At 31.5% G+C, this 14,183-nt stretch overlaps 1 protein-coding gene across 1 annotated transcript in view; it reads right to left on the reverse strand.

The window, feature by feature from the left end:
• Window positions 1-239: 239 nt before the first annotated feature.
• The window catches only part of LOC131690780 (uncharacterized), a 57,989-nt gene continuing 44,045 nt past the window's right edge, over window positions 240-14,183 (reverse strand). Inside the window, exons 3-4 of the mRNA XM_058976785.1 lie at window positions 819-1,217; window positions 240-761 (exon numbers count right to left, since the gene is read on the reverse strand). Of these exons, the coding sequence (XP_058832768.1) occupies window positions 586-761; window positions 819-1,217 (575 nt within the window). The 3' untranslated portion in view covers window positions 240-585. The remainder of the gene's footprint in view (window positions 762-818; window positions 1,218-14,183) is intronic.

Here is a 14,183-nt window from a genome sequence, read left to right on the forward strand (position 1 = left end):
GAACATAAGCAATTTTATAAGTTGACAAGTGTAGTTGTAACACACACCAGAAACAAAAATGCCTGCCCAATAATCATATATAATTAAATGCAAAGCGGACAAAATGTATTACTAACTATAGGAAAGGATGTGATGTCTTACTAGATTGAGTATCTGTACAGTGGCTTACAACACTAAGAATTTTATTGATATTAAAACTTCAATTTTCTGTACAAAGTTTGCATTGCAGTTTAGTCTCCTTAATCACGTAAAAGACGATAATTTATTTTTTCATTCAGCATTAAAATAAATGAATATCAACTATATCATACAACAAAACGATAGGAAACTAATGAACACAACAGTTTTGAGCCAAACAATTTCAACTTAAAAATAATACTCTGTATTTACAATCAGGTCGCCCTAACCCTATCTAGTTACAGTGTAAAAATACCTTCTGCTACGAAAATGTATCTTCAAAAATTTGTACAAAAATTACAGACAACTACAGTTGCCGTAAAGTGGTAATTTGCATTTCTTTTCAGGATGAGGAGGTGTTGGAGGTGCGTTGCACTAATCGCTTGCTTGTCAGTGTCGTTGCCGTACTCACGCTTCCCGCTTGCTATCGTTCTCCTGGCTTTGCATCTCGACCACGGTTGTCGCGGAATCAACGGTCTCCGACTCAGTTGTGGTGTCCTCGGACGACAGCAAACTGTTCATGGTGGCCTCCGGTGTAGGTGGACATTTCGGTTCGTTCTCCAGTATCCGTTCGATTTCCGGCTCTGGTGAAGAGGTTATCAAGCTATCAATGGAATGAGTCGGTGTGTTAGTGACATTACCTCCTTCCAAGTTCAGAATCTCGATGCTGCCATCCTCGAGCGATGTGATCCGGGTGGTTATTTCGGTGCCACAATCAGCGATGCCAGTTTCCGCATCCCGAATGAGATCTTCCGTCTCCTTGATAATATCGTCCGCCATCTGATCCGCATCGTCTCCGAAGCTTTGCGCCTTTTTGAGCAGATTATTTTTAATGTTTTCCAGATTCTCATCGACAACACCCTGATTGGGATCCTTCAGCGGAATTATTTTGTAGTCCGTACCGTCGCTATCGTGTCCGTTAATTTTAGGTAAATCGTTCTCGTTGATGCGATCGGATAGGTCCTTCTTGCCACCGCCTAGCACATTTCCGATTTCATTGGTCACACTCTGGACGGCACCCTTCACGTGATCGCCGACATCTGTAAGAGCATAGAGAATGATAATTTTTTATTATCTATCAAATTTGATTTGATTGTTTTTGATCAGGCGTTAAGAGGGTCGTCATATATAATTGTACAAAAAGTACCTAATGTTTGATAATTTTTTTGTAAAGGTAAAATGAGTTAGACATGTGCGCTATTCTGCAAAATGTTTAAAATAAAAATTTTCGAGTGTAAGGTATCAAAAATGGCGGCTCCAGCAAAAGGTGTTTTGAAAACCGACCTCTTTAGTAAGAGGCGAAAGATTTTTTCGACAATTGATGAGAGATCAGAGTGAAAACCGACCTCATCTGCGGGCACGATACAGGTCACAATTCGTCGTCTACAAGCAGCAGGTTGATTGGTTGAATAGTTAAAAAACGAGAATGTCCGCAGATTCGAAAAATCTTGCTCCGAGAAAGCCGCCATTTTCGACGCCATTTTTGACACCTTACACTAGAATATTTTTTATTTTTTTAGATTGAAACCTTAATAAACATTTTGCAGAATAGCGCACATGTCTTATTGATTCAATAAAATCGATTTGGTGAAAACGATTTTTCTTTCCAAATTTCCATTGAAAAAGGTACGACTTTTCCACAATCGATCTTTTTACCTCGAAACATCGATTTTTCCCGGCTCGATGTTTGACTAAATCAATTTTTTCGAATTGAAAAGAGCGATGTAGCAAAATCGATTTTATTTTTCAAAATGCCCATCTCTAGATCGGATATTATTGAACATACTGACAATGATTTTGGTGCGAAACCACAAAAATAAAAAAAAATACAAGAATACAAAAATTCAAAAATACAAAAATCAATAACACGAAAATTGTAAAACACAAAAATACAAGGATGCGAAAATATAAAAAACCATGATTGCAACAAATACAGAAATACAAAAATACAAACATTTAAAAAAAAATTACAAAAATTGAAAAAATGCAAAAATACAAAAGCAAAAAGATACAAAATTACAAATATACAAAACTACAAAATACAGAAATACAAAAATACAAAATTGTAAAAATACAACAATTCTAAAATATAACCAATCCACGCAGAAAACTAAATCACAAAAAACTTACATGAATACAAAAATACGGAAATCCAAAAATACAATAATGTAAAAATTCTAAATAAAAAGATACGCAAAAACAAAAATACAGCATTAAAAAATTCAACTATACACACAAAAATATATCAATACAAAACTATGAAAATACATAATACGAGAATACCAAGATACTTAAATACAAAATTACAAAACCACAAAAATACAAATCTACAAAATTACAACAATTACAAATTACAAAAATAGAAACTCACAAAAATACAAAAATTTAAAATACAGTTCCAAAAATACAAAAATGTAGAAATGCGAAAATACAAAGATATAAAAAATGCAAAATTATTTAAACTCAAAAAAGTAATACACAAATACAAAACCCCAATTATGTATTTATAATTACAAAAACCCAAGATACAAAAATCCGAAACGACAAAAATAATAAAATATAACATACTAAACATACTAAAGTACAAAAAATTACAAATTCTAATGATTCAGATGAATCATTTGAAAATTAAAAGTTTCCAACAAACAAAGAGCTCAAAAATTTTAAAATTCAAGGATTCAAAAATTGAAACATACTGAATACAAATATTAAAAAATAAGAAAATAAATAGAAAATTTCCAAAATTCAATAGATCGAAGCCCGAAATATCAGAAACTTAATATGTCAAAAATTCATAAAATTAAAAAAAACTCAAAATTCAGCTATTAGAAAATTTAACGATTTTGAAAAATTAAATATTAAAATCATGCATCCACTTAAAATTTAGATATTCAGAATTTAAATATTCAGAAATTCTAATATTTAATGATTCAAACATTCAAAAGCTCGAAAATTAAAAAAAACTCAAAAAAAATATAAAATGTTAGAAATTTGAAAATTCAACGATACAAAAATTCAAATAATCGAAAATTGTAACAATCCGTGGATTAAAAAATACCTAAATTCAAATATTCTTGCATTTTAAGATTCAAAAATAAGAATTTCGGAATTTGCACACAACAATAACACAAATAATTTAATATTTTTTAAATTTTTGATCCTCCTAGTTCCAAAGTTCTAAAAATTTAAATTTTCAATTTGCTCTATTTTTAAAATTTTTGTCCTTTTAAATTTTTAAAAATTTTAAGAAATTTATGATTTTTAAATCCTTGAATTTTAAAATTTTTTGGTTCCTATTTTCTTTAAATTCACAAATTTCGAAATTTTTTAAATTTTAAGCTAACCAATTTTACAATTGTACATTTTAAAACTGTAAAATCTTTGAATTTAAAAAAATAAAGGCTTTAAAATCTTTTAATTTTCAAATGCTTTATTTTTTTAAGTTCAAGTCTTCAAGATCTTAAAATTTTGGAATCTCAAATTTAAAATTTTGGAATTTCAGAATTTTTAAATTAAAAAACTTTAATTTTGAAACGATTAGTTTTTTGAAATTTAAAATTCTAGGTTATTAAATTTTCAAAATCTTTAAATTCTTATATTTTTAATATTTTAAAATTTTCAATTTTTTGAATTTCTAAATATTTTTTCTTAAATTTATGAAATCCAAATTTTTAAACTTTCAAATTTTTAAAATTTTGAACTTTTAAATATTTTAACATTAAAATTATTGAATTCTTAACCTAATAACTTGTTAAATCTTTATATTTTTAAATGCTTGAATTTAAATGTTCCTGGGCGTTACCGACGTTGGAGAGCTGCAGCTACAAATCGAGTATTGTGGAGGCAAATTGTTTTTCAGTGTCATCATGGAATTGATGTTGAACTAAATAAATGAATGAATTTAAATGCTCCAATATTTTGAAAAATTTTAGATTTTTGATTTCTTAACTTATTAAATTTTTAAGTATTGAATATTATGAATTCTTAAGTATTCAATTCTTCAATTTTATAATATTTTAATCAATAAATTTTAAAATTATTAAATTACCAAGATTACTAAATTTTTATGTTTTTTATTCGTTACATTTTAAAATTCTTAAATATTGAAACTTTTAAATATTTATGAATTGAACTATTTAAGTTTTTAAATCTTTAAATTTTTAAATCATTGAATTTTTAAACTTTTAGATTCCGAAATTTTACAAATATATTTTTTTTTGAATTTTACAATTTTTAAGTTTTTAAATTAAAAGTTAAAAGTTAATTTAAAGTTTTTTTGAAACGATTAGTTTTTTGAAATTTAAAATTCTAGGTTATTAAATTTTCAAAATCTTTAAATTCTTATATTTTTAATATTTTAAAATTTTCAATTTTTTGAATTTCTAAATATTTTTTCTTAAATTTATGAAATCCAAATTTTTAAACTTTCAAATTTTTAAAATTTTGAACTTTTAAATATTTTAACATTAAAATTTTTGAATTCTTAACCTAATAACTTGTTAAATCTTTATATTTTTAAATGCTTGAATTTAAATGTTCCTGGGCGTTACCGACGTTGGAGAGCTGCAGCTACAAATCGAGTATTGTGGAGGCAAATTGTTTTTCAGTGCCATCATGGAATTGATGTTGAACTAAATAAATGAATGAATTTAAATGCTCCAATATTTTGAAAAATTTTAGATTTTTGATTTCTTAACTTATTAAATTTTTAAGTATTGAATATTATGAATTCTTAAGTATTCAATTCTTCAATTTTATAATATTTTAATCAATAAATTTTAAAATTATTAAATTACCAAGATTACTAAATTTTTATGTTTTTTATTCGTTACATTTTAAAATTCTTAAATATTGAAACTTTTAAATATTTATGAATTGAACTATTTAAGTTTTTAAATTTTTAAATCATTGAATTTTTAAACTTTTAGATTCCGAAATTTTACAAATATATTTTTTTTTGAATTTTACAATTTTTAAGTTTTTAAATTTTGAAATCTTATAATTCTTGAATTTAAAAAAATATATATTTTAAGATTATTGAATTCTTAAATTGTTATATTTTTAAATTTTTGTTTTCTAAATATTTTAAATGTTTAAGCTATGTAACGCTTTTGTGTGTAAAGAAAGTTTGAATTTTCGTAAAGGTATGAAGCAATGATTTTATTATGTCAAACTTATAGTATTTTTGTAATACATTTTTAGTGAAATAAACAAGGATAAGTTTATAAAAATATATTGATAATTGGCGGAATTTTGGCTTTATCCCCGAAACTGTTTTTTACTTAAGAGGTTTGCAGTGATCACGATTGAAGACCAATAGATCAACTAAACTCCTAAAACTCAAAAAAATCCATTGGTATATGAGCATTGAACATATTAAAATTTAAAATTTTTAGAACTTTATCAGTTAATATTTAAATTCTTGATTTTTTTAAGATTAGAACCTTTTAATTCTAAAATTTTTCCTTTGAATTCTGAAATTAAAAAAAAAATCATCTAAATCTTCGAATTTATAAACTTTAAAACTTTAAAATATTTGAACTTTAATAGTTTTGAATAGATTTTTGAAACTTTTGTATTCAAATATTTTAAAATTTTTCGATGCCAAAATTTTTAAATTTCTTAATCTGTAATTTTTTCAAATCCTCAAATTTTCGCACTTCTAAATTTTTAAGCATTCAATTTAATAATTTTTTAAATTTAAAAATATTTGAATGGTTAAATTTTTGGATACTCAAATTTTTTAAATCAGGGATTTTAATATTTCCAAATCGTTAAATTTATAAATTCTAGAACTTCACAATTTTTAAATTTATAAATTTTTTATGTTGTGTTTTATTTTTTTGTTTTGTTTGGATCTATGTAGGCATTTGAGCAAAATAAGTGAATATGAAATTGAAGGAAGTCTCTATAATTGAGATTAGTTCTGATAGCCATTTGCATAATAACATGGGAATGAGCATGTATTAGGTTTGAAATCTCTTTAATTGTGTGATGCTACTTAACAATTACAAATACTTCATCAGATGTGAGATAAATCTTCTTATCGTTTGATTTGATTTGAAACGGGGGGGGGGGGGGATACTATGCTACATGGGGAAGCTTTCCCTTCCGACAATTCGATTTAACCTGCAATACTGGTACCCCCGATTTTGTCAGTCTAAAATAGACCATAGGGACAATAAAATCCCGTCGTTGCTATATAAGCACCATTTTAGCTGTTATTTAAACAAAAAGATAAATCTCTTAAATGACGAGAACTACAAAAATGCCCAAAATAAATTTGGTTCTACCAAATGCATTTGTACACCCAAAACCTCTAACCTGATTGACTGTACAATCTTTTCATGGGTTAGTAAATAGCTACATTACATCAATATTAACATGCAACGTCTACACCACTCACAACACAACAAATCAGAACACGATAAAACCTACATAACCGGTGAAATGAATAGTTCGGAGGAAGCCATCATCATCTATTCCGACGTGCACTTTCCAAGCAGTTTCCAACAAACCGTACAACACGCGGAGCGCTCCCTTCCCATCACCATGGGTAGCCGGCATCTTCCAAATATTAAACTCTTAGCTCGGTCATGTGCGAAAAAAGGAAAATAAATTCCCGCTCGCTCCGCTGCTGTGCAGCAGTTGGTGCGGCGAATGCCAACCGACCTACATATTTATTTTCATACTCTATTGTACGACCGACCCGCTTCTAAACATATCCGCTGAAAACTTGCGACAGTGATTCCGTGTTCGAAAGGAACCGAGCTTGGTTCCCGGTTACCAAAAGAGCCCGTTAGCGGAAATATGACCGTAAAATGTTGCCTATGCTTATTTCTGTGCTGGGGGAGAAAAAAAGTGAACTTGCAAACCAAAAGCACCGTTTGAAATACAACCGAAACTGAAGGGGAGAAAATCCACTTAAATGTTAATTAATGCAGTTAAGGTTTGTTGATTTCGAAATTGCTGTGATTTAAGGAACCGAAGCGTGTAAAAAGTGATGCTGATCTGCTTGGGCACAAAAAATAGTTGTGTAGCGAAAAAATGCGGTGAAGGGTAAAACGCTACCGTAATTTTTTTTTTGTTTTCCATGAAAATGTAGCAGGACAAGCAATACGATGGAATGCGAATATATAGGTAGTTATAACTTGGGTTATATGTATGTATAGTTATAGCTTGAATCTATATTTGTTGGTTCGGTTTACCCTATTTCACCTCATTCGTGGCAACCCACTCCAATTGGAAATGACAGGACACGTGGCAATTTATGACTTCCACACTGGTCGGTCAGCGGTCATTCGGTTAAAAACACTCCACTCGTTCCGCATCGGACACATGCAAACTAATAGCTGCTCCTTCCTTCCGTTGTTGAAGCAAGTCAGGCTGAGGGATACAGCAGACGAAACGGAAATGGATAAACTGGATCAAACGAGTCGGCTCGTCAAAACTGAACTTTAGTTATTTTTTTCGTGCCAGGAACATAAATCACATTGTTTTTGTTTTAATTGCGGTGCATTTCAATTCATGTTGGAGGCGCAAACAAATGTAGAATTGGTTTAAAGTTTTGATTCAAGTCTAGTAGATGGGAAAAGGAAAAGAGCTAAAGAACTGTATAAACATGGCATGAGACCTGTTCGACATATTTACTAGTGAAATACCAAAAGTTTTATGAAACTGTTTACTGTATTGTCCTAATTATACTTATATTGTAAAATAAATGTACAATAACTACTCAAACATTGAAAGGGAGCTGGATATGCAACTTTAATATACTAATCGAGGATATGTGCAGTATCCGGAGGGCTGAAATCCAGGGTAAGACCATTCGGGGCCCCTGGGTACTGCTGAGCTAAGGGGTCCCTATTGTTGAACAGGTATAAGCTATTGTAGATTAGGATGATCAAAAATGATCCCCAGCATCAGCGGCCATTTTTACTGCAGCTCACCCTGTGGGAATCAAAATATATGGAGAATGAACACAAAGTCAGACTTCCATCACTGTAGGTATCGATGTGAATGTCCAATTACGGTCGAAAAACGGAAGAAGGTTTGAGTGAATCCTAAAAGGTTATTAGCACTTCTGACCGACCTGATCGATAGTGGCAAAGGACGATGTGGTCTGACCATCATAATTGTAAGACGTTGTTTGAGTACCTACGTCAAGAAATAGGAATAGTGGAGTAGGGCGGGTTAAACATCCATTATTTGAATGTTATCCAGGTTAGTGAAAATATCTTCGTACATACTCCATAACGGGAAACCTTAAATGAATCGCACTGCTGCTATTAATTTCAAGCACACTTCATGTAGTTTACACATGTTAAATCTGATTTCCTCAACACTGAGGCCATTTTATGTCAGTAACTATCAAACTTCGTTAACAGATGGGCAAACAATGCTCTTTTCGCAGACTATCACCAAATCGTCAAACGTTTAAATCGACACGCAGTTATCAAGGCTTGGAAAATAACTTATGACCATTTTTCGTTTGCATTTTCAGTAGTTTTTTTTAAGTATTCTTCTTTAGGGTCTAGAGCTATTAAATGTCCTTTTTTAGAAATATTCACGACACACACATTTGTTGAACCACTATAACTTTCGTGACATTACACTATGAAAATTTACTAAAGATATGTATCAATATGCCAATAAGATTCAACTTGTAAATATTTGTTTTGTTTACGAATCAAACATTATAATGCCATGAAACGTATGTATTTCAGAAATTAGACTACGAGACTTACTTTTTGCTGTTCTTGATACGATGAAACTGGAAAAAGTCTATTTCCAACTTCTGAAAAAGTTACATTTTATCTTTCAATCAAAATTCCACTTCGTTTAGAGATGGTAATATTGAACATTGCAGCAGTTGAAATCAATCGATACTATATTGAACCTATGTGCGTGATTCGTATTAAGATTCATTAATTTTGGATGTTCGCATTTTTTGCTACGGGAATAGAACTAACGATTCTTTGAAAGATTGTCTCTTTGCACGAATTGTTGGTGAGGTAAATTTTTGTTACATATTCTGTCAGACGTTTTGTGTATTCTGACCGGTTCGTGCAGGCGAAGAAAGCGAACATGTACATTTTAAGCAATAATATCAGTCTCCAAATTCAACAAATTGCTATTTCGAAGACGGCGCTGGCGGCTAAGTGTTTAACTGAAATGGACGCCTCTCCGGTGTTGGTGATAGGCGGGAAAAAACCGGCGGAAGATAAACTTGAATAATAACAATGATTAGCATTTTCACCATTCGAATGTACAAATGTTAAATACCTTAATTGTTAAGCAAGCAAATTTTAAAACGTATTCATAACGATACATGGAAATCACTCGATACTATTAATATGAGTGGTACAATTCATTTCAATGCCAGTCGTGTAAAACACTCGAAATAGAAAACACAGCGAGTGCACGTTGCCGTGAGCCACAAATTCCCGACTACACACAGTAAACGTTCTATTTGAGCCAATATCATCTGATTCCTGATTCTAATTCTTGCACGTTACTGTGACATATGATATGCTTCTGTGTTGGTCATTTGTCCGTAAATTGATATTTTGAACTTAGCAAATGAAAAGTGAATTTCATATTTAAAATTATTTTATTTCTGCAGTACTTGCACGAGAAATGTCTCGTGCAGGTATACTTGTTTATGGTGGACATATGTCTTATATCCGACCTTACGACTTGTGGATGTTTATGCTGTCATACTCAATATGACTGTCTATGACATAAACAGGAAATACGTCTATTGTAAACTATCACCTTCTGATGATTTCAAAAGCGTTGTATCGTCAGTGACAAAAAAGTTTTTCTACTCAAATGCCTACCACATAATTTGGGGCAGGTCAGATATCATTTTGAGAGGCATTTAAATCACCTAACCTAAATTAGGTTAGGTTACTTAACCTAATTTGAACGATCTGACAGGGCGGAGGTGTTAGTTGTAACTCTCTGCCTCTGACGATTGAATCTCCAAGTGACATGGATGACATCGTGGAATACCGAACTGGTTAGACTCAAAATGTTATGTAGAAGAGCTTGGAATCGCAGTCGCATGGACGGCAGGGATTGGCTCTCAAAGTATACAGAAATACAATTCGGTCCTCTGGGCGAAGTGGTTGGAAAAATCTCTGCCCAAATGTCTCAAGTCTAAACGAGTCTTTTGGCTACCAGGACTACTTATATCGAACTGTATTTCACTGCTTATATAAACATGAAAGTGGCAAGTCATCTTAATATTTTAAAACACTCGAAATTGAAGGGGAATTTGAACGGTTTCGAGAGCTCTATAATAATTATAATAAAATATTTTTAGATGATTTTTCCTAAATCCGATAATAGCGATAATTTTATGCTTATAAAATCGGTATTTCTGCATTGGATATTTGAATGGTTTCGCTGGGTTTCGGTAACGGTAGAACCGGTACTCCAAATCTTATTTTAAGGATATTTTTAAAGGATTCTGATATGTAGTCCTGCAAAAGGATATATTCCATTAGCGTGACTATTGAGGAGGCAAAGAGCTTCAGACCAATCAGTCTGATCTTCTTGCTTTTCAAGTCATTGGAACTTTTACCACTACATTCGGGATGTTAGCTTGGGCGAGCACCTAGCAGTGGTCGGAAACGCCAAAAACGTAACCTTAATTCACTAGAGGCCAAATCATCGAATATATTCACAGGGTGTTTTTGGAGGAATTGTTCGTATGAATATTAGAGTGGGACATGGTTATATGAAAAAAATAAAATCCCAAAACGTATTTTTTCGCCTCAAATTGAACACATATATTAATAAGAACCACAAAATCCTCAAAAACATCCGTTAGGAACAGAAAATTAAGATATTTTTTGTTGTGATCATCATATCGCCAACATGTCCGTCTTGCTCCCACAATATGTCCGTTTCACCCGCAGTCTGGAAAAAGTGCAGATATTTCTTCGTTTTCTATTTCTTTTAAAAAAGTTACTTCTTGATTTTTTGAACACTTGGAAGCCAATATGTGGAACTACAAGATAGAGTATTGCATGTTGATAAAAACATGCTTTTACTATGTTAAATTTGAGTATGTCCTTAACATGTCCGTCTTACCCACAGTTTCCCTATGTTGGGTTTTGGGAGAAAAGTTAATTCACTCCGGAATTCTAAATACGCCTGTGAAAGCAGTACCCGAGCAGTAGAAAATAACTGCGGAATACTAAATTTAGGTATCAATACCAACGACCGTTTACCACAATATGGTATTAATGAGCTCTACATAAGAGGTAAAATACCAAAAAAAAAAAATAACACAGACATGTTCTACAAATAACTATTTGATCATGAAACGAGTTATTATAATACCTGAATAATAATAAAACATTTTTCAACCTTCCAATAATAAAATTCACTCTATGGAGGTATTCAATAAGGTATTGTTTTGGTATTTGTAAAAATAACTGGAATACATAAATAATACTAAAATAAAGTATTATACCTCATTGAGGTATTAAGCAGGTATTGACAAATGTTTCGTCAATACCTGCTTAATACCTCAATGAGGTATAATAATCAATTAATACTAAGTTTTGGTATGAATACCAAAAAATAGTATGCTCGGGTTATTGCCCAGTTATTTTCTCCTGGTCGGGTATAATCATTATATAATCATTATATGCATTTGCTTAAATCTTTGCTATTTGATATTTGATTGCGCCTACTAGTAGATCCTTCTTCTGTTGACACAAATTTAAACAAAATCTTTTCATCCACAGGTGCATGTAGAGGCTATGTAATCAATTGTCCATTTAAAATTAAATTATTAAAATTGAGTATTTGTTTGTCTTGTTTTCAATCTTTTGTTTTATAAAATGTGTCAATCAAAAAGAAACTTCATTACCACTTTTCTATCATAAACGTTACGAGGAAGCATAAAATTATGATAGAAATTCTAATATGATCAGTGATGCAAACAAGCCGCATCCTGTGAGGAGAACAGCTTTCCTTCCTAACCAAGTTTCTTGATACTAACGAAAAAGAAACTTCGCTTCTTCATTCGCCGTTTATTACAGCCAGCCAACATCGACCACGAGGCACGAGCTGCGGTTCATTAGGGGAAAATTGTGCAAGATTCGTTTCTTTTCCTTTCGCTTTATAAAAACTTACGATGCAAAGCATCTCGGCGTGAAAACGTCTGCAACACAGAGCCATTGTCTTTTGTTGAATCTGCCGGCAGTGGTTTTCACGCTACACCGGTTTCGGGTGGGAATAATTGTGACTGTGGTGAAAAAGGCTTTGTCTAGAGCCAAGATAAGTGCGGAACGATCCAGTGTAATTACCAGTCATTTACGGGTAGATTGGGTACAATGTAGCTTGGGCAAACTGCAATCACTGTTTTTTAAAGGGGCTGAAATTTTGGTTAAAATAATGATGCCAACCAGAAAATCGTTGTATCTTTATTAATTTACTTTTTATCTTATAGGTAGCAACTTCAAGCTTCAACTGAGAAAGCTTGGAAAAGCGGCCATCTTGGAAAACGAAAAAAGCAGTTTTTTCTCACGCCTTTGGAAAAATCTTCATTAAAATCAATCAATAGTACTCTAGCAGTGCCTCGAATACTCTGATTCATTTTCCTGAAGATTTTCCGAATGGTTAGGGAAAAACTGCTTTTTTCGTTTTCCAAGATGGCCGCTTTTCCAAGCTTTCTCAGTTGAACCTTAATATCAAAACTTTACAACCGAAATGCAGTTTATAATAAGAGCAATACCAACACGTTTGTTGTTTAAATTTTTGTTGCTGATGTGTTTGTGGTTTTGGATAAATTTGAATATAAAAGATTTTACTACCATTATACTGATGGATTCTAAGTGCTAAATATTTTTAATATAGTTGGTGATACTGTCGCGTCATTGTGAAATTTTCAAATAATTTTGAATTGCATTTTTTTGTAACAAATTTATCTCGGGAAAATAAATCCTAGGATTTACAATTACTATTCTAAACATTGTTTATTACATATCTCGTGAAACCCTCAAGACCGAAATAGCTCTGCTATTTCTATCTCGAGGGTTATACTGAAGTATTTTGCGCCACCTTTACTGAAAGAATTTTCAGTTGCTTTTAGAAATTGTAAGAAACTAAATGTTCATTAAATTTTCGCGAATCGTATTCTGAAACTAAGGATTAATAGTTTATCTTTGTGAGGAACACATTTTCCCTATCTTCCCCTATATGAGATAATCACATAATTATCCTGAATCTTTGAATGAGTGGGAGATTTTCACGCTATGTTGAAATGGTTAGTAAAAGAAAAGCCCCATCTCCAACAGGATTTCACGGAGGGTTATGATTCTAGCTTTCTTTACTTTCTTAGCCAAACGTATATGTTGGTATACGGAGCCGCTTATATCAAATCTGCGAATGAGATTAAAACTTAAGATGTTTTCAAGAATAGACTTAGAGGATTGAATTAGTTTATAAGATTAAGGTAAAATATTTCTGTAAAGTTATTGAAATGCTGTATACTGTGTGTGTATGCACTGGGGTATAAATGTACACCATGCCTTATTTGGAGCCGTGTGAAGACGAGAATTCGGCATTTATCGACCTGGGACCCTAACCATACTTCAATTTAGAGTTCCTAGTAAGAGTGGGAAAAGGTGGTATAGCCAGTTTGATTATAGCCTTCGTGGAAGCAGGTGCCAAAGTTGGCGTGGGGTACATTTGTTCCCGAGTGTACGGTAGCCATTAACGTTTCGTTAGGTTTTGTGTGGTTAGTGGAAAAGTGACTCGTGACAATACCAGTTTAAATACTGGTTGTTTTACTACTTAAGTAACAAATAGTATTATATAATCGTTTTTAATCATTTATGAAGTGTGAAAACGTTTTTAATCAAATCGTGAAATCATGAGTCGTGAAATCGTTTTTAATCATTTATGAATGAGTTTAAAACTTAAGATTCCAAAACTTTTACATGGTGCAAATAATATGTAGTTTTTTTTTCTATATATTTCTA

Source organism: Topomyia yanbarensis, chromosome 3 (genome assembly GCF_030247195.1).
Source record: "Topomyia yanbarensis strain Yona2022 chromosome 3, ASM3024719v1, whole genome shotgun sequence".
Taxonomy (NCBI): domain Eukaryota; kingdom Metazoa; phylum Arthropoda; class Insecta; order Diptera; family Culicidae; genus Topomyia; species Topomyia yanbarensis.